The sequence below is a fragment of the Panthera onca genome, chromosome E3 (assembly GCF_046562875.1).
Source record: "Panthera onca isolate mPanOnc1 chromosome E3, mPanOnc1 haplotype 2, whole genome shotgun sequence".
Taxonomy (NCBI): Eukaryota; Metazoa; Chordata; class Mammalia; order Carnivora; family Felidae; genus Panthera; species Panthera onca.
Window position 1 is genome coordinate 3,908,071 of NC_138354.1, and position 19,323 is coordinate 3,927,393.

The following is a 19,323-nucleotide window of genomic DNA, read 5'->3' on the forward strand; positions in this document are numbered from 1 at the left end:
GGGAGGGAGGGGTGGAAGAAAGGAGGGAAGGAAGGACGGAGGAAGGAAGGGAGGAAGGAAGGAGGGAGGAAGGAAGGAGGGAGGGAAGGAAGGGAAGAAGGAGACAGAGAGGGAAGGAAGGAAGGAGGGGAAGAAGGAAGGAAGGAAGGAAGGAAGGAAGGAAGGAAAAGAAGGAAGGAAGGAGGGAGGGGAGGGAGGAAGGGAAGGAAGGAGGGAAGGAAGAAAGGAGGGAAGGAAGGGGGGAGGGAGGGAAGGAAGGAAGAAGGAAGGAGGGGAGGAAGGAAGGAGGGAGGGAAGGAAGGGAGGAAGGAAGGGAAGAAGGAGGCAGGGAGGGAAGGAAGGGAGGAAGGAAGGAGGGGATGGAGGAAGGAAGGAAGGAGGGAAGGGAGGAAGGAAGGAAGGAGGGAGGGAAGGAAGGAAGGAAGGAGGAGAGGAAGGGAGGGAAGGGAGGAAGGAGGGAGGGAAGGAAGAAAGGAAGGAGGGAGGAAGGAAGATAACACTTTGTCATCTCCTTTCACCAGGTAGCAGGTTCTTCCTACCCCATCTTTTCATTCAGTGTGTCACCCTTTGAGAGTTGCAACCATATCTGGGAGTTTCATTTCCATTTCTCTACCTCTGTAGGTCCCGAAGCTCTGCCTCTTTCCTGGGCAGCTGCTAAAATAAATGTTCTTGGTTACAAGGACTGGCAAATGCCTCCAGAGCAATGAGAGCTTTAGAATCAGTTAAGTTTCTGAGGTTTCAAAGTACCTCTTTGGGGGTTCTTTCAACCCTGCTGACCTACTTTATTTTCTTAGGCACTCGGCTTGGCATCTTAAAGGAGAATTTTTTTTATGTTTCAACCAACCCTTCCAGGTACTCTATACAGGAAGATTTTCTAGGGTAAGTAAGCCCACATATTACAAGAATAGAAGTACCTGGTTTTCAGCCCACTTCAATACGGCTTGCAAGCTCCACATTCCAGCAGCACAGCTCTCAGTAAGGTCTTTGGTGACTGCCATATTGTTTAACCCAATGGTCTACATTCTTTTGGTCTATGGTGGCCTCTTCTTGGCCTCCATGGCACCACACTCTTTGTCCCGCCTTGTGCATCTCTGGCCTCTCCTCAGCCTAATTTGCTGCCTGCTCCTCCATGACTTAGCCTCTAGAGTTGGTGTCACTCCAGTTTCCGTACCAAGCCCTCGTTTCTCCTTATCGCATATACATTCGCTGCCTAGATGATCTCAGTTTTCACAGCTTTAAATATCACCCACTTACAGCTTAATTCAAGTTTTTGTAACAGACTCTCTTCTAAGCTGCAGATGCATATTATCTGACTTCCTGTCTACCACCTCCGTTGAATGTCTCAAACTTAACATAGTCCAAAGAGACCTCTTAGTCCTCCCTCCATAATTTGTTTCTCTCTCAGTAGTCACCGTTTAGGGCATGGTATCTCCATCCACCCAACTGGGCATACCAGAAACCTGGCGGTCATTCTCAACATCTCCCTCTTTCTCACACTCAGCATCTAGTTCTTTACAAATATTAGTGATTCTGCCTCCAGAATATATCTGCAATTCACACACTTCTCTCTACGTGTTCCCTCCGAACTCTACTGGAGGCTACCGCCAACTCTCATCTAGGTTCCTACAATAATCTAATCATCTCCTATTACTGACCTTTTCAGGTATTTTCTTTTTTAAAATATTTTTTTAGTATTTATTTCGTTTTGAGAGAGAGACAGACAGAGTGCCAGCGGGGTAGGGGCAGAGAGAGAGGGAGACACAGAATCCGAAGCAGGCTCCAGGCTCCAAGCTGTCCGCACAGAGCCCGACGCGGGGCTCAAACTCACGAACCGTGAGATCATGACCCGAGCCAAAGTCAGTTGCCCCACTGACTGAGCCACCCAGGCGCCCCTCAAGTATTTTCTGCCTGGGAGCCAGAGTGGTATTTTAACCCCTTCGGGGCCTCCCATTATACTTAGTCTAAATCTAAAATACCCAACGACCCAAGCTTGTCTGTCTTTCCCCTGACCATCTCCCCAGCCCCACTGCCCACAGCTCCCCCCACGCTCCAGCCACATGGGCCTTCTTTCAGTGCCTTGAATTTGCTTCATTCTCTCTCCTCCTGGAGTCTGTACACAGCTGTTCCCTCTGCCCAGAGAGCTCTTCCCGCCCCACCAAGTATCTGCTGCCCTTCACCTGGTTAATGTGTCATCATCTTTAAGACTGGCTTACATTTTACCTCCTCAGTGAGAATTTCCCTAACCTTCATGCGAAATTAGCTCATGTGCTTTTCTTCCGTGGCACATATCACAATTTGTAAGTATGGTTTTCGTGTAATTATTTCTTTGTCTTTACTTCCCACTAGACTCTTAAGCTCCATGAGAACACAACCTCTTTGTTTTGTCAACTGCTATATATCCAGCACCTAACAGAGTGGCGCCCAACAAATATTTGATGACAAATTAGTGAATGAGCACAAAAAATAAAATTCTTTCTCCTTCGAGTCACTGGCTAATCAATATCCAGAAGACGCAGTTCTTGAATTTTGATTAGGTAGAGGCCGGTTTCAAATCTACACATTGGGAAATCATCGTGCGACTCAGTTCACAGTTACTCATACCAGTTGGCTACAGGGACTTTCTACGTCTGCGTGACTCTAGGACCCTTACTACATTAACATTACAGCACCTTTTGACTTAAGAGCGATTCCAAGGGAGATTTTTGAGGGCCGGGGGCTCCTACTCCGTGCCTAAGGATGCGGAAGGACCACACAAGAAAGCACAGCATCGTCATGGCAGCCTTTCTGGAGAAGCTGCTGTCCGTCAGCGCTTAGTAGGAAACAAAGTGGATACATCTGTAATCCAAAAATTCCATTCCTGGGAGAATGCCCTCCGAGGACTCTGCACAGACCCTCAACAGGGTGGGAGCGCCAGTGTTTGTAGTGGGAAGAGGCTGGATGCGATCTGAGTGCCCGTGATTAGGGGAATGGATAAGGTGGTTTATGTAGGCGATGGAAAACCAGGTCTGAGTGAAATTTACAGCACCACAGGTAGACCTTAATCTTATTATACACTGTCCTCAGTTGAAGAGAAAGTTTAAGCTCTGATATAGTCAAATCCATCTACCTCTTCCCCTTATGGTTTGTGCCTTTTAAGCCTTCTCTATGAAATCTTTCTTCTTTTGGCTGAAGCCAGTCATCCCAACACCATTTATAAAACCCTTTCCCCACAATCTGTGACGCGATCTACACTGTGCCAAATTCCCACTGGGTCAGTCAACATAGGTCTGCCTCTGCCTTCTCTATTCTGTTCCTTCCGTCGGCTTGGATGTTCCTGTCCACAGACCACATGCCTTCAGTTACCATGACTTTATCACCTATCTCAGAGCTTAGGAGATCAATACCCCCTACCCCTGCTCATCCTGTTCAGACCTATCTTGGGCATTCGAGAACCGGTATTCTTTCACAAAGATGGACTCAGTCTGTGCAAGGACAGCACAGCAAAGAAGGTGGACTTGGGCCTCATTTACTGCTGTCACTGTGGACACATCTGAATGTGTGTCCCAGACCTCAGCAAACATTTCCGCCACGTCAACCTTCAGAAGGAAGAAAAGATAGTTGGCTAGCATTCTCTGTTTACGTGAGTATATCATCTAAAACCCTGAGAGGGGGCGCCTGGGTGGCTCAGTGGGTTAAGCGTCTAACACTTGATTTCGGCTCAGGTCATGATCTCACGGTTCGTGAGGTCAGGCCCCCCCTCCACCCTGTCGGGCTCCATGCTGGGTGTGGAGGCTGCTTAAGAGTCTCTCTCTCCCTCTCCCTCTGCCCCTCCTGCAATTGTGCTTACTCTCTCCCTAAACAAATAAACAAATAAATAAACCCATGAGATAAACTATTCTATATGATTTAAATATATCCCCCAAAATCTTTCCCCAAAATTATAAGTCACTTTTGGGAACCAACAGCTATGAACACGGTTTAAGTGGTAATAAAACATAGTGGTTAATATGTTAATACTTCTTAGAAATGCTTCACACGGTTAACCCAAGTGAGGTCTCTCTTGCCGTGTAACCAAATGCAAACTTTTGCTTTTATGTCTGCCTCCTTCAAGACCACGTTCAAGAGGCTGATTCATTTCACTGCGGTTTGGTACAACACAGAAGGGCCTCGAGAACCAGGTGGATTTGTTGTACTAGTTAGACAGCAAATGCTGGCTAAATGAGTGGTTTTAAATCTATCTACTTCTAGACTTTTAAAATCAGTTTCACCACAACTATGAAGAGGTTTTAGGAAATCTGAGTTCGGTGCTGTTCAGTTCACGGAATCGCTACTTATTCGCGCCAACCAATAAACATCCGCTCTCACCTTGGGAGCATCCCGACTGGGGGCCAAATGTGAAGAAAGGTGGAGGCCTGTGGCTCCGAGGGGCTGACAGGTGTCTGGTATCCTCTCTCATCCCCTCAACCTGACACCTAATCCCTTCTGGCCCAACACCCCAGGAGGGCCTGCACCCCCCACAGGCATGCACTTCCCTCATTGGCTAAATCCCTTCCCTGCCCCCGTCCACACCGGCCCTCCCCGAGCCATTTCCTCTTACGTGTCACATCTTCCGAATGTTTTATGCCAGCTCTGCCCTCCCCCTGTGTTTGCCGTGGGAAGCACGGAGCACCTGACTTGGGAGGCTCCTCGAGGAGCACCTGACTCGGGAGGCTCCTCGTAGGACGAGGTGGCAAGTCCCGGGGAAGGGGGTGGTGCCGCTAGCCAGGCCCCGGGCGGGCGCCACCCAGCTTCCCGGAACAGCCGCTGCCGCTGCGCTTCTCTGTGACGCTGAAGACTTAACTTAAAAAAAAAAAATCTATGCAGTGAATTAAAGGGTAAGATGGGCTGTGAGCAACTAACCATTCAATTTTATGTTCTCTCTGAATTAAAAATCCTCAAAAATGTCTTTTAAGCTCAATTACTTTTCTACTTTAAGATTGATGAGGCAAGTTAGGGGTTGTCTTGCTTTCTACCAAACCACATAAGATAAATGCTGCCCACAATGAGTCCATCACCGCAAATACGCTCAAAGAGTCTCACTCAAGACCCACAAGGCGATTCCTGCTAAAATAAAAGGAGAAGAAAATCCAGATCGCCTCCTTCATCCTGAGAGAAGTTATTAAAGATCAGATCCACGGCGAAAGAAAAAACGTCAAAAGCACAGAGAGGTCGGGGGACGTGTGAGGACAGAATTCACAGGGCACAATCGGTGGGCGGAGACAGCAGAGGGCCCCCCTGAAGCCTCAACATCCCTGTCTGTCACCGGGGCCGAGGCCCTGCCTGCCCATCCATGGAGGAGAAGGTGGGAGGAACCACATACTCAGAGTCAGGTGCTCAGAGACGACCTCTCCACCACCCCCGGCCACTCCAGCTGGGCCTAAAGGAGAAAGGAGTGTGGCGGGCTGCACACTCAGGTACCCGAGGGACACACTCCCAGTCGCTCGAAGCCACAGCTGGCACTAGTGGACTGCCACGCCGTCGGAACACCACCCTCTCGCCGCCCCGTCTCCAACCCCTAGCAAAGAAAACGGATGGGGCGCCCGGCTGGCTCAGTCGGTTGGGCGTCCGACTTCGGCTCAAGTCACGATCTCACGGTTCATGGGTTCGAGCCCCATGTCAGGCTCTGTGCGGACAGCTCGGAGCCCGGGGCCTGCTTCGGATTCTGCGTCTCCCTCTCTCTCTCTGCCCCTCCCCTGCTCGCACTGGCTCGCTCTCTCTCTCTCAAAAATACACACTAAAAAAATTTTTAAAAGAAAAGAAAATGGAGCCAAACTCTGGAGTCTTGGATGCACGTGGAAAGTGAAACTTGGGAGGTGGCTCTCCTTCCGTGCGTTAGTACTTCAATGGGCTTTTAATGAGCACCTACTGTATGCCCCCATACCGTACAGACAACCGGTTAGTCACAAGCCCAGTGACAGAGGCAGAGATGCCTGGAATGCGTAGCCTGCACACCTCAAGTCACAGCGGCTTCAGAAATGCTCTAAGCTGGTCTTCTTCTAAGAGGACACCCAAAGAAGAGAAGGAGACACCGCCTGCAGGGGACAGAACAATGCCAAGCCTCTGAGGGCCACGCAGGCCACACAGAAAAGGCATCCACGGGCAGAAAAAGAAGCTCCATGCCACCCTCAAGACACTGGGCTTTCAGGGCGCCGAGTCCTCAGGGAGCCCCGGGAGGGAGAGTGCGGCCTGAGGGTCACGAAGGCACGTGGCCGCTGGCCCCAACGGTGAGGCGCTCCGTGCAGCCGCTCCATCCGGTTCAGTGGCTCCGTGTCCCGGCAAGTTTGCCCCCCGGGCCACCTGGCAATGCCCTCCCAGAGACACGTTTGGTTGTCACAGTCAGCAGGGGTGCTGCTAGCATCCAGCGGGCAGAGGCCTGGAACGTCGCCGAATCCCCGCCAATGCGCACAGGTTGGCCCGCACAGCAAACTACTGACCTAACTTGTCCGTGAGGCCAAGGTTGAGAAATCGAAGCTGAACACACACTTCCGTCCTGGGGACACAAACGCACCTTCTCTCTCGCCCTCCCCACGCCACTGACGAAGACCACATGGCCCGGTTGTCACCCCACCCCGAAGTGCACAGAAGCGATTGTTGTCTCTGTCGGTGACGAGACGCAGAGGCCTGTCAGTGCTCCCGGCCCTGGACACCAGCCTTCCGGGAAAACGCACACAGGAGGGGCCTCGCGGCGCCCCCCACGCCAGCCGCCCTCTCCCAGAGCAGACACACAGTATTTTGAGACTCTGGAAATCAGGGGAGCCGGCAGCTGCAAGAAGACAATATTTATGGAAAACGAAACCCAAAGTGTCCGAGTGCGTGACTATGGGTGCGTGACAAGGGTCCGAACGGGGAAGGAGAGCCCGTGGATCCTCGTTCCGGCGCCACGGGGAAGCCTCTGGCACACCCTCCTTCGCCCCGGGATTGTGAGCGGACCCCAGCGGGCCTGCAGGAGAGGGGCCCGTGGTGGGTCCCCAGCACCCGGCACCCGCTCCCAGCTGCTCCTCAGCTCCAAAGAGCAGCCGGGAGGGGGCGTCGGCTCCGGCTTACTCTGAACCAGGACTAGGGAGCCCCGGCTCACTAGCGACCCGAGGAGTCCTTCACTGCGACGGTGCTCGGTCACCTGAAGCCAGAGAAGGCCAGTGTTCATTCCCGCGCACGCACATGCACACACACCTGCACACAGACGCACACGCCTGCACACGTGCGCGCACACACAGGCAGTCCCTTCCCTTTACCACCACTCTTTCCAGATGGCTCACTAGAATTGTAGGGTCAACCTCCCCTGCTCTTTGGGGGAGAAGACGCACAGAGAAGCCCTGGAGCGCTGCTCTGCGGTGGAATCACCACCGTCCCAGGCCCTAAAACGCTCCACCTCCGTGGGCGTTGATTTCACCACTGCAAATGCCACCACACAGCCTCAGCGCGGCACACAGGCCAGCCGGGCACCCAGAGGACGGCCAGGCACCGGGGGCATCTCCCGAGCAGGGCAGACCAACCAAGCTGGAGATTCTTTCTCGCTATCAGACTTGACACAGAAACAGCAAGTCAACGCCAAACACCCCCTTCGGCTCCTCGGGGTCCGCTCGGACAGCTCAGCCTCCGCAGGCCTCACTGCACCAATTCTACCGTCGCTGGCAGGGGGACAGCACGGTCAGGAGGCCCCGCAGTCCCGGACCACGCCCCAAGGGAAAGCCAGCAGCAAAGGGTGATTCCCTGGGGTCCAGGAGGCCTGCTTCAGGCAGGTAACACAACCCGCCTCCGGCCCGGCCAAGTGTGTCCGTGAGACTGGTCCCATTCAACGGACTCTTTATTTGAAAGGTTTTGCAAAACCAATGCCAAGTTGAATAGGCCGTGGGCAATGCGGCCTTCTCTTGCCTCGACTGGTGTAAAAGGAACACCGTCCGTAAGGGGTTGGTGAACAGGAGATAAAGACCCCCTTCCTACAGATGGCCTCTGGCCCCTGGTCCCCTCACCTGTGCAATACAGAGCAAGCTTTCCAACGTCCTAGCCGACACCCGGGGCCCAGAGACCCATGCGCTTTTGCCCTCCGCCCCGCAGAACAAACACCGAGCGGGACAATGACCACGAGCTGAACACCAGCGGCCTCTCAGCAGGTCTGCCTGGCCTCCTGGGGCATCTTCTGAATGACGGGGCCAGAGTGCACTGGATCGAGGCAAGGCAGGGCCGGATGGAACGCCAGACCCTGGGCCCACAGGGTGGGGACGTGAGGGTGCCGGGCCAGGGAGAGCTGACTGCAAAAATGTCAACTCCAGTTGGCGAGCTTTTTATTGCCGCCACGTGCCAGCAACTCCAAGTGGCATCAGCGATCAGATGTCCCCCCCGTCAGTAGGACCCCCAACTTCTGCCTATAAGCACACAGGACAAACTGCTTACCACATACAGGAAACGTTAACAATAATACACAACTCTAACTCCCTGAGCGTCTGCCAAGCACCATGCTAAGTGCTTTGCGTACATCGCTAACGCCCGTGACTGGGAAGTCATGCCCCCATTATCCAGATCAGGAAACTGAGGCCACGGGGGTGAAGTGATCTGCCCAAGGTAACAGAGGACGGCTGCTGCTGAATGCCAACCACGGCACACCCCTGGACTGTGGGACACGGAGGTCCCCATCAGGCCTGAGTGACCCCGGTCCCTGGAGTTCCACTGCTCATCTCCACACTGAAGGTACAAAGCGGGCCCCACGCCAGAAGCAGAACTAGAGAAAAGGAGCATTTGCAACCCCTCGGGGGCACACACAACAGGTCAGGAGTGCTCAAGGCCTCTTTCGATCCTGGGATATTGTGAAATCAAATGACAAGTCCCCTAAGGCCGTTAAACATCCTTCTGCTGAGAACGACAGAAGACAAGTCCCTTTTCTGCATAAAGCCACCATTTTCTACAAGAAATTAAGAAAAAGCCAACTATGATCTGAGATACACCGAAGAGTCTTTTGGCTCTGGAAGAAAATGATTTCTTATGGCGTTTACCTATTAAGATAATCAGTTCCTCTCCACCAGCCGAACCAGCCAAACAGACAGACACAGAGCCCTGGCCCACAGGCCTCCAAGTGCCCCAGGCACCCCATCACCTCTGGAGACCCTTCACACCTCCTTGTCCCTTCACTGGACTGTTCCAAAGACTCACCCCACACCTCGGGCACCATGGGACTTCCCATAACCCCTCGGCCACCTGCGCGCTGTGCACGGCTGTCTGCAGCAAAGGACATGACTGGGGAGCTGGAACAAAGGAGGGACCTGCCCTACGACACTGCAAGACTCCATCAGGAGCCACTACGGCACGCGCACGTGTCCCGCAGTATAGACCAACTGCAGTCTCCACAGCAACTTTGATTAAGAAGTCCTCAAGGGGCGCCCGGGTGGCTCAGTCGGTGGGCGTCCGACTTCCGTTCAGGTCATGATCTCACAGTTCGTGAGTTCGAGCCTCCCGTCAGGCTCTGTGCTGACAGCTCAAAGCCTGGGGCCTGGTTCAGAGTCTGTGTCTCCCTCTCTCTCTGCCCCTCCCCTGCTCGCACTCTGTCTCTCTCTCAAAAATAAAATAAACATTAAAAAAAAAAAAAAAAAAAGTCCTCAGACACCGTGACAGACGAGTTTTCCCCCAAACGGATCCCGAGCCTCTGCCTTTTCATTCTCCCCTGACCAGCCCCTGCTCTTCCTGAACCTTCTCTCCTTCTCACCTGCCGTCACGGTGTCCACGTCCTTGGCTGCCAGCTCTTCCACGTCTGACCTCTTTCTCAGCTCAAACCTCCGGGACAAGCCCTCGCGGGGTTTCCATAATTCCTGGATCAGGAGGGGCTTCTCGTTGTCCCCAAACACCCGAAAGCCTTCGGCCCGCCACTGCTGCCCAGAGTCGCCGGCCTGGCCCACCACGTCGCACAGCACGTACTGGCTGGCGCACTCGGGGCTCAGGGCGTAGCGCTCCAGGGCCTCCTTCACCAGCTCCTGGGCGCTGGACGTGCCCGTGGCCAGGACGCTCTTGTAGTGGGTGCCCGAGCAGACGCTGTCCCCGAACACCTTCAGGACCCCGGGGGCCGAGAGCTGGGTGGAGAGCTCCGCGGGGTCGTCGCTGGCGCCCAGGCTGGAAAAGGTGGCGTCCAGGTCGCGGTACTTGTAGCTCAGCGTCCGGGACAGCACGCTGGACAGCAGCTGGCTCTGCCGCTTTAGCTTGCTCTTGGTGGGTGGAGACATGATGAAGTGGGTCCCATAAAACATGGTGGGCCAGCCTTCACGGACAAGGACCGACGGCTCTGGCCGATGGCAGGGTAAAGGCCGTGTCCTGAGAGAAAAACGTAAGGCGGGTTAGCATCAACCATCATGAGCGACAAGAGGGAGCGAGGCTCGGCCGCCCGGGGCCCGGGGCCCCAACGGAGCCAGAGGGGCCAAGTCTCCCCCCCCACCTCACCCCCCCAAGCACCTGAGGCAGAATATGACTGAAACCAGCAGGGACTGCAAGGAACTAAGCAGGTCTGAATGGCCCGAAGCACCCTTCAAGGAAAGCCGTTTCCAGGAAGCACGATGAGGTCACCAAAAGGTAAGACACACTCGGCTGCAGGGTTCTGGCTTCTGGGATGTGCTGGGCACATGCGTCCTGCGCGGTAGGCAGCCAAGAAAGAGGGGCAGCGGGCGTGGGGATGAGAGCGCTTGCCTGGCAGAATCGCCACGGGGCTGGCCAGGTCTCGTGGGAGGCAGCCCACGGAGGGCAGCAAGCCTGATCTCCCCAGCCCAGCCTCTCCGCCACCGCTGCGTCTAATACGGGAAATTAATCGCAAGCACGTGGATGTAGGAAAACAGGCAAAGTCGCAGGCACGTTAACAGAGTGGTAAGTGATCAGACATTCAAAACACAGACACCCCCCCCCCCACCCAAAATGCTGTCCCTCACTGGCCCTTGCCTGGCCCTACAACGTCCACACGACCACAGTGGACACAAAAGGGCTCTTCCAGAACCAGGGGAGGCATGACTGGAATGTATGCATTCCACCCACCGCATCCAGCCTGGTATTCAGGCCCTGTCCAGGCCACAGATGCAATCTTGCTGGGGAAATTAGAAAACAGCTCTGGGACACTTCGGTGTGTCTAAAAATCCTCAATCCAAAGCCCCTAGAGCTCGAAGGGTCTGAGAATTCTAAAGAGATATTTGCCAGGCTCTCCCGCAAGCACTGTAGGGAGCAGGAAGGCACGAGAAAAAGAAGGGTCTCTGCTTCATGAACACCAAGGCTTTGCAGCAAGTGGGGGACACTGGAAAATCAGACCCATCACCTAACTACTGTACCCCACTTCTATGCTGCTGCCCTCGCCAAAGACAAAACCAGACAGGCTAACCAAGAAAAGTCTACTCTCTACTCTCCCAAGGCTCTGGAAACAGGGGCCTGGGTCCCACCTCCACTGTGACAAACATCAGCACTCATTCAGCTGAAGTCAGCGTCCCCAGTCCTGACCCACCTCTGGCTCCAGCAGCTCTGGAAAAGGCTTTCAGGAAGTGAGGCTGTCCGCCTAGGGCAGGAGAGAGTCACCAGGGAGCCTCGCGAACAAAAGAACCCACACTGGGCACCCGCACCCCGCCCCCGCCCCGGGAACTCGAAGCATAAGGTGCTTGCGACACTGACACTGTGCTTGGGCCTCTTGCTAGTCGTGCACCCGGGCTTCGGTCACATGCGCTAAGTGTCTCCCTCCCTCCAGGGCTGCTGTGAAGGAAGCTCGGAAGCAGACCCTCCGTTCAACTCCTCTAGAACCATCTGGGATCTGTCCGCCATCATACAACCCTCAGAAAAGCCTGAACTCTTCAAGCTGCTGCTGACAGCTTCACGCGCCAAAGACTAGGTTCCGAACACTAACGTCTGCCCTTTGGGGGGGCGGGTGGGGGACCCTCCTCGTGTTGTACAGCCTGTCATTTATGCTTTACCACCGCAAAGCTGTTTTTTATGCAGTAGCTTTCTGAGGACTGGAGCTCGCAAATTACGTACACAGCTTGCCTCTCAGGACACCCTGGCTCAGAAGCCTCTGGGCCAGCACGTTCTCAAAGGACCTGAACCCTCCACGGACACTTGGCTTACTCGGCCTCCTCCTTCAAGCACAGGCCCCAGGGCCTCGGCCCAAACCCAAAGTGGCCCAGGGGCTTGGAAGCCTCTGCCTTTCAAGATGTCTGAACGTAAACTTGAATATCACGCCGTAAACTACGGGAAAGACGCCCAGATACTGCGGAGAAGGCAACGGCTATTGTGCGTCTGGCAGTGGGTCCGGGTTCTGCAAGGTCTGAGGCATATACAACTCTACTTTAATACAAAAAAAAAAAAAAAAAAAGAACTAGAGTGGCCCCTGGGTGGCTCGGTCGGTTAAGCGTCTGACTCTTGATTTTGGCTCCGGTCATGATCTCTCAGGTTGTGGGATCGAGCCCCACATCGGGCTCTGCATTCACAGCTCAGAGCCTGCTGGGGATTCTCTCTCCCTCTCTCTCTGCCCCTGCCCTGCTCACTCATGCTCTCTGCCTCAAAATAAATAAACTTAAAAAAAAAAAACAAAAAAAAAAACCGACTTACAACACTGCTAGGTCCCCTCCCAGGGCCTCAGAAGTGAGCTCCCCTCCCTTCTCCTCAGCAGGATTCCAAAGCAAAGTCAGCAAAATCACGTCAAGACGAGAGAACATGCAAGAGAGGGTGTGATCTGTTCTCTTCGGGAGCCCCTCCTTAAGCCCCAAGGAGCCCCGACGAACACAGACCCTGGACTGTGTGGTCTGTGTTGTCAAGGAAGCCTTCTTCTCCTCGCGGGCATTCCCTTGGTGGCCATCTTCAGAGAGCAGCCACTGGTGGCGGCCACGTGTTCCCTCGCCAGCGTCCTTCACAGACAGAATGCAGAGGACGGCCTATCTGTCACACTTTGCCGGACCCGTTTCTGGCAAGGGCAGGAGGGCAGGCGCCCCCCGGGGTAACCCGACCTGGGTTTGGGAGGCGTGACCCGCCTTGCCCTTTTCCGCCCCGTGCTCTACTCTTTCTCTTCCATACAAATGTTTGGGGAAACGCGGGCCCAAGGGTGCAGGACACCTGCTGTTGCTTCTCTCAGAGAATGTTTTTCTCTTGTTCTCAAGGAAGAATCCGATTTCTGATGAAAACAAGCGTAAGTCACACCAGCGAGGGAAGCCAGCGAGGTCAGTGCCGGGCTGACGAGATGGGTGGAGGCGCACGGCCGGCCCAACAACACAATGTGGAACCCATTAGAATTTCCACCAGGACAGGGAAGGAAGAGGGCAGACTCAGGCTCTGCTTTATCCCCACCATCCATAAACCCTACCTCGACAGCTCCAGCCGAAGCAAGGCTCTCAAATACAAGAAGAATTTAATCAGATATGATTCTGACATGCTACCCGCCTTAGAGGGGGCTTTTTCCACCAGTGGGATTAAGGACTGGCTCCTCTCTGGAATGCACGAGAGGTGGCCCCGTGCTAACCGGAGACACCTGTAATCACTGGCGACTGACAAAATTCTTTCGGGCAATTCAGATTAACCAAACACTTGAGGGCGGGGGACGGTGCGCTGAGCCGGCGCGTCTGCAGCTCCCCCCGCGGTCCCACCAACCGGCTCCCTGACGGGAAATAAACCAGTTTCTTCCACGAGGCCCCCAGGAGCTCCAGCTCAGGATCTGTTTTCTTAGATGCAGTATTTGTCGAGGGGCCGGAGGTGGTACAGAAATAGCTGGGAGACAATGCTTTCGGCTGGCACACGAGTGGGGAACGCGCTGCTGCGTGAACAGGAAAACCGGGACGGGCTGTGGGCGGGGGTGGGTGGAGGGGGGAATGTCACCCGACCCTGGAGGGAGGGCGCGGACCCCCGCGCCCTGCTCCCCCGCGACGCCCGCAATGCCAGACCCCCCTCTAAGGGAGCACCAGGGAGGCTGAGGCCCAGGGGTCCCCTGCAGTGGGGGGCCAGATTCCCGGGTCTCAGGGGACGGTGGCCTCAGGCGAACCCTGGAACCCGCAGGCCGGCTCGCCCGCGCTCGCCCCGCTTCGGGTCCCACCCCCCCCACCCCTCCCCCCCGGGACGGCGCCCGGGAGCCCGACCGTAGCCGGTCTCCATGGCAACCGGACAAGCCTGGCCAGAACTGCCCAAGAGATGCCCCGTGAGGGCCCCGTTGCCCCAGCACGCGCCCCGCGGCCTCCCCGCCGGCCGGCTCCGCGCCCCGGCGCCCCGGCCGCCGCTCCTCGCGCACCCCGCACTCACCTCCGACACAGTCCGCCGCCGCTGCGTTTCCGCGCGGCTCCCACACCAACGTCGGCCCGCGCCCTCGACCCTCGCCCCGCGCCCGCGCGTGGCGCGGCGCCTCCTGCCGGCCGCCCAACGGACGGGGCGGGACCTTAGCTGGGGGCGAGGCCTCTCGGGGGCGGGGCCCGACGGGCGGGGCGGTGCCTCCTCCCGCCGGCCACCCAATGGACGAGGACGAGACCCTGAGAAGGCGGGGCCTCAAGGGAGGGGCGGAGCTGGTGAGACGTTGGGCGGGGCGCCAGCGCCACCTGCCGGCCAATTAATGGGTGTGGGCGTGGCCTCCAAGATCGGGGCGGGGTCTCCAGATGACGGCGGGCTGGCTGCGGAGAGACAGGACTAGGCGGCCCACCCCTGTCTCCAGCTCAAGAGGTGGGGCCTCTGCAGGAGAGGCGGGGCCACACTAAGCTCAGGGGCCACTTGCTCCTCTAAGGCTCTGGGAGACCGGTGGGCTGTTGTGTCCCCACTTTGTAGTCCCCCAATGGACAGGACCAAGAAAAGGAGGGACAAGGGTAAAGCAAACGCTTACCAAAAGGGGAGCGGCCCCAATATATGAACATCTAAGACACTGAGAGGAGACAAGGGTGGCAGGTTCCATCTCCCCTACAATCTGTCCCCTACTCCGCAGCCAGAGTTTTAAATGACAAATCAAAACATGACGCCTCTGCTTAAAACGATGCAAAACGGGGCCAGGTCAGCTCCAGGGCTCTGGCCCAACAACCTCGTTGGATAAGGTGTTTTAAAAGAAGCTCGTGTCCTTAAAACTCGCTTTGGCACCAGCCCTCCGGTTGGGGGAAAGACTTTCACTTGGTGAAAGATTGTCCCTTTGTCACATGGGGGATTCATGTGGTCTTGGGTGTAGATGCCTAATTCTACCCCTGGGAGTGAAGCTTTTTGCTGCCATGTTGCTACTGGGGTATAAATTCTTATAGTAACGATTGCATATATGCAGGAGGAAAGGGGAGGCTGGGAACGGATATTTATAGACCACCTACCTACAGTGTGCCAGACCCTATGTGAGGGGCTGTAGCGAGGCCCCAGAGCTCACATCGACTCTTGTGACTCAGATGTTGTCGCGCTCACTTTGCAGATGACGAAATAAAGGTTCAGAGAGGCCGGACAGGTGGAGCCAAGAACTGAGCCTGAGACCATGTGATCGAACAATCCCCTTTACAGGACTCCCCCCATACATGTAAGAACCTTTATAGGACTCCCCATATACATATACACACACCCAACCTTGACCCTCAAGAGGCAGGTATCAGGGCTGAAAGGAGAGCCTGGTTCTCACCATGACCCAGGCTCATCTCCCACTCCTCCCTGCACCCCTCTTCGGCAGGGGTTGCCAAACTATGGCCTCTGGGCTGCTGCTTTGATAAATAAAGTTTTATTGGAACAGAGCTACACCCATTTGTTTATGTATTGTCTATAACTGTTTTCTTGCAACAGAGACCTTAAGGCCTGGAATAACTGAGAATGAATACTACTCTCTGCTTCTGTACAGAAAGAGTTTGCCGGCCCCCTGCTCTTCAGGATCTAGCAATGCCAACTATTTGGCTCAGGCCTTGGAACACCTTTCCTCCGCTCTGTTAGTTTGCTGGGGCCGCCATAACAAAATACCACAAACTGGGCGGCTTCAACGGCAAATATTTATTTGCTCACAGTTCTGGAGACTAGAGGGCCAAGATCAAGGCGTCCTCAGGTTTGGCTTCTCCTGAGGCCTCTGTCTTTGTCTTGCAGATGGCTGTCTTCTCCTTGCGCCCTCACATGGGTGTCTCCCTGTGTGTCCCTCTGTGTCCTAATCTTCTCTTACACGGACACCAGTCATACTGGATTAGGGCCCATCCCGATGACCTCGTTTTACCTTAATCACCTCTTAAAGGCCCTAACTGCAAATACAGTTGCATTCTGAGGCAGAGGGAATCAGGGCTTCAACCTAAGAATTTCAAGGGGACACAGTTCAGCCCCTAACCTTAATCTTCATCACCTGGCCAATTGGCACTCTTCCTTTAGGACTCAGATTAGGCAGCCGACCTCCCAGGAGATCCCCAACAATTCACACCCTCTGGTGTTCACACCCCTGTGGGGTCCCCTCCCGTGCTGAATAGCCCCGACCTATGTAATCAACGAGATCTGCCAAAATGACAGCGTGACTTCTGGAGCTAAACCATAAAAGGCATGGCTTCCTTGCTTTCTCTGGGATCCCTCGCTCTGGGGGAAGCTGCCGGTTGTGTTGAGAGAACACTCAAGCAGCCCTAGAGAGATCCACATGGTGAGAAACCAACAGCCAGCACCAACCTGCCATCCACATGAGTGCGCCATCTTGGATGTGAGCCCTCCAGCCTCAACAACCTTCAGATGAATACAGCTGACGGCACCTCATGAGGGACCCCGAGCCGGAACCGCCCAGCAAAGCTATGCCCCAATTCCCAGAAACTGTGAGATGATAAATGCTTCTTATTAATGTAAGCCACTGAGTTTGGGGACAGTTTGCTATGCAGGAATGGATAACTAATACACTTTATCCAGGAAGGCCTCCCTGACTGCCAGAGTTGGATCTAGACGCCTCCCCTGTGCTCCCGTGGGTTCCCATCATATCAAACTATGTTTCTTAAAGACAAATGAGATGCTACTCCTCGGCCCACGCTCCCCCATGACTCCCCTTTGCAGAGACTCAGGCAGGGCTCAAACCCTATCCCAGCTGGCCCTGCTGACCGGCCCACTGCTCCCTCCATCACAGGTCTCCAGCCATACCAAACTCCTGCTTTCAAACGCTCTAAGCTCATTCCCTCCTCTGAAGCCTTTTTCCCTTGGCTGTCTCCTCTTCCTAAAATGCTCCTCCTTTTGTGTCTGAATGCTGGCACCTTCCTCTCATTAAAACTCAGCTCCATTACTGTCTCCAGACCATTCTCTTGACGGTCACCCCTATGGTCATTCTCTATCTCGTTACCTGTTTTATTTCACTCATAGGCATGTATCACTATCTAAATGTATTTTCTGGAGTATTTAACGCCCACGGGCGTCTGTGTTCTGTAAAGGGAGGCACTCCAACTGCCTTCCTTACTGCTATACTCAGTACCTACTAGGTAGGTGCTCAGTAGCAGTTAAATGAGTAAACAAAAGGAATGAATAGATTCCCACCCATCTCCTTTGCATCCCCTCACCTGGAAGCTTATCAAGGAACTGAGTTTTATTCATCTTTGTATCCCTGCTCCAGGCCCATGGCCAGGTGAGCAAAACAAGTCTAAACTATAAAGGGTTGAAGGCCTTTGGAAATCCACAAATAAAATGTTGTGTTGAGCTGCCCTCTGTGGCCACGAGAGGGCACCGGAGTCCCGGGACTCAATCAACCAAAGGGGCAAAGGAGCCCAAAGAAAAAGCATCTGGTTAAGGTCAAAGTGCAGGTTTCCGGGGGTGATGGGTCTAGAGGCAGAAAGCCAGGGCTCTTGAGGGGACCAGAAGACAAGGACAGGTGGCAGCAGGCACATGGAGAGCCTTAGATCCCGGCCCTTCTTTCTGGACGCATCACTAGAAGGGGTTGGCCACACTTCATCCCGGGATCCCATTCCTGATGAACTCACTGCCACAACCCATAAATAGCATTGCTCTGGGTTGGGCCATTCCTTGTACACTCATCAGTCAAAACTCAGCGATTGTTATTTTTCTTGGCACATCATATGCTGAGCAACTTCCAGTCAACAATGTATGCCCTGGGAAAGCACAGGGTACCAGGACTCAAGGTATTTGAGATTATTCAATTTAAAGTTGATACGTCTATTCTGATGTAGATTTCTAGTAGGTATTTGGATCTGTAGCTCAGGTAAGATATTTAATTGGAAAACAGGAATTCAAGTCATATATATGGGAAATGAAGCCAGAGGTCATAGATGTGTTCAGCTCAAAGGGTTCAGTGCCATTAAAATAAGTGATGTCAAGTCACTTTACTCTTGAGTGTTTGTTTAACAGAACTTGAACATTTACTTGACTGTTAAAGATTTTAGTCTGGGTGGGACTTAAATAATCTACCCCCCAGTTAATCAATCAACTATTCAGGTAGTGAAGCCTCTGGAAATTCTAGTCCCAGTCTTGGGACTGGGGAACATGTTGAAAAGTTGTTTTTCAATCCCAAGTAGGAGTTAGAATCAATTTCATCAGCCAAAAATATCACCATGTGATATGATCACAACATAAAATCACAAACATGACCACATGTGGTCTCGAGAAAACACACTCCCCTTATCTTGGGAGGGCTTTTTTCCCCACCCATGAGGACTTTTTAGCAGTGTCCAACAGTAGAACACAGCAGGCAGAAGTGAAGTTACACGACTTCCAAGGCTAGGTCGTGAACAACACTATTATGTCTCTTGCCTGGCTTTCTTTCTCTTGGGACCCAGCTGCCACATTGTAAAGGGAAACCCAGACCAACAGGGAAGTCACTTGTGGGTATGGATTAAAATATCTTTGCTTGGGGCACCTGGGTGGCTCAGCTGGTTAAGCATGTGACTCTTGATTTTGTCTCAGGTCATGATCTCCTGGTTGTGAGATCAAGCCCCGCCTTGAACTCAGTGCTGGGTATGCAGCCTCCTTAAGATTCTCTCTCTCCCTCTACCTCCCCTACTAGTGCTCTCTAACAAAAGAAAGGGAAGGGGAGGGGAGGGAAAAAAAAGAAAAAAGAAAAAAAAGAAAAAAAAAAGATGTCTTTGGGGGCACTTGGGCGGCTCAGTCAGTTAAGCATCCGACTTCAGCTCAGGTCATGATCTCAGTGTTCATGGGTTCCAGCCCTACATCGGGATCTGTGCTGACAGCTCAGAGCCTGGAGCCTTTGAATTCTGTGTCTCCCTCTCTCTCTGCCCCTCCCCTGCTTGCACTCTGTCTCTCTCTCTCTCTCTCTCAAAAATAAGTAAACATTTTTAAAAAATTAAAAAGAAAAATAAAAAATAAACATTAAAAATAATGACAAGGAAAACAAAAGATGTCTTTGCTTTTGATGTTTTCACAGCTGGAACCTTACCGACCATGGAAAAAGACTGTCTTTTCCAG

At 53.8% G+C, this 19,323-nt stretch overlaps 2 protein-coding genes and 1 long non-coding RNA gene across 5 annotated transcripts in view; 1 reads left to right on the forward strand and 2 right to left on the reverse strand.

Moving 5' to 3' along the window:
- RADIL (Rap associating with DIL domain) overlaps nt 1-10,247 on the reverse strand; it is a 62,361-nt gene extending 52,114 nt beyond the window's left edge. The window contains exon 1 of the mRNA XM_078439811.2: nt 9,713-10,247. Coding sequence (XP_078295937.2) covers nt 9,713-10,247 — 535 coding nt within the window. The remainder of the gene's footprint in view (nt 1-9,712) is intronic.
- Nucleotides 10,248-10,252: 5 nt separating this feature from the next.
- MMD2 (monocyte to macrophage differentiation associated 2) overlaps nt 10,253-19,323 on the reverse strand; it is a 62,818-nt gene continuing 53,747 nt past the window's right edge. The window contains exons 7-8 of one of the 2 annotated variants that reach the window (XM_078439824.1): nt 11,477-11,527; nt 10,253-10,311 (exon numbers count right to left, since the gene is read on the reverse strand). In XM_078439824.1, the coding sequence (XP_078295950.1) occupies nt 11,507-11,527 (21 nt within the window). In that variant the 3' untranslated portion in view covers nt 10,253-10,311; nt 11,477-11,506. The remainder of the gene's footprint in view (nt 10,312-11,476; nt 11,528-19,323) is intronic. The other variant, XM_078439822.1, reaches the window with a different exon arrangement.
- Nucleotides 14,419-15,683, forward strand: LOC132689652 (uncharacterized). 2 transcript variants are annotated; one of them, XR_009615087.3, is made up of 2 exons: nt 14,419-14,504; nt 15,374-15,683. It is a non-coding gene; the product is annotated as an uncharacterized LOC132689652 (long non-coding RNA). The 2 variants fall into 2 exon arrangements; XR_009615088.2 differs by lacking the exon at nt 14,419-14,504 and adding an exon at nt 14,511-14,655.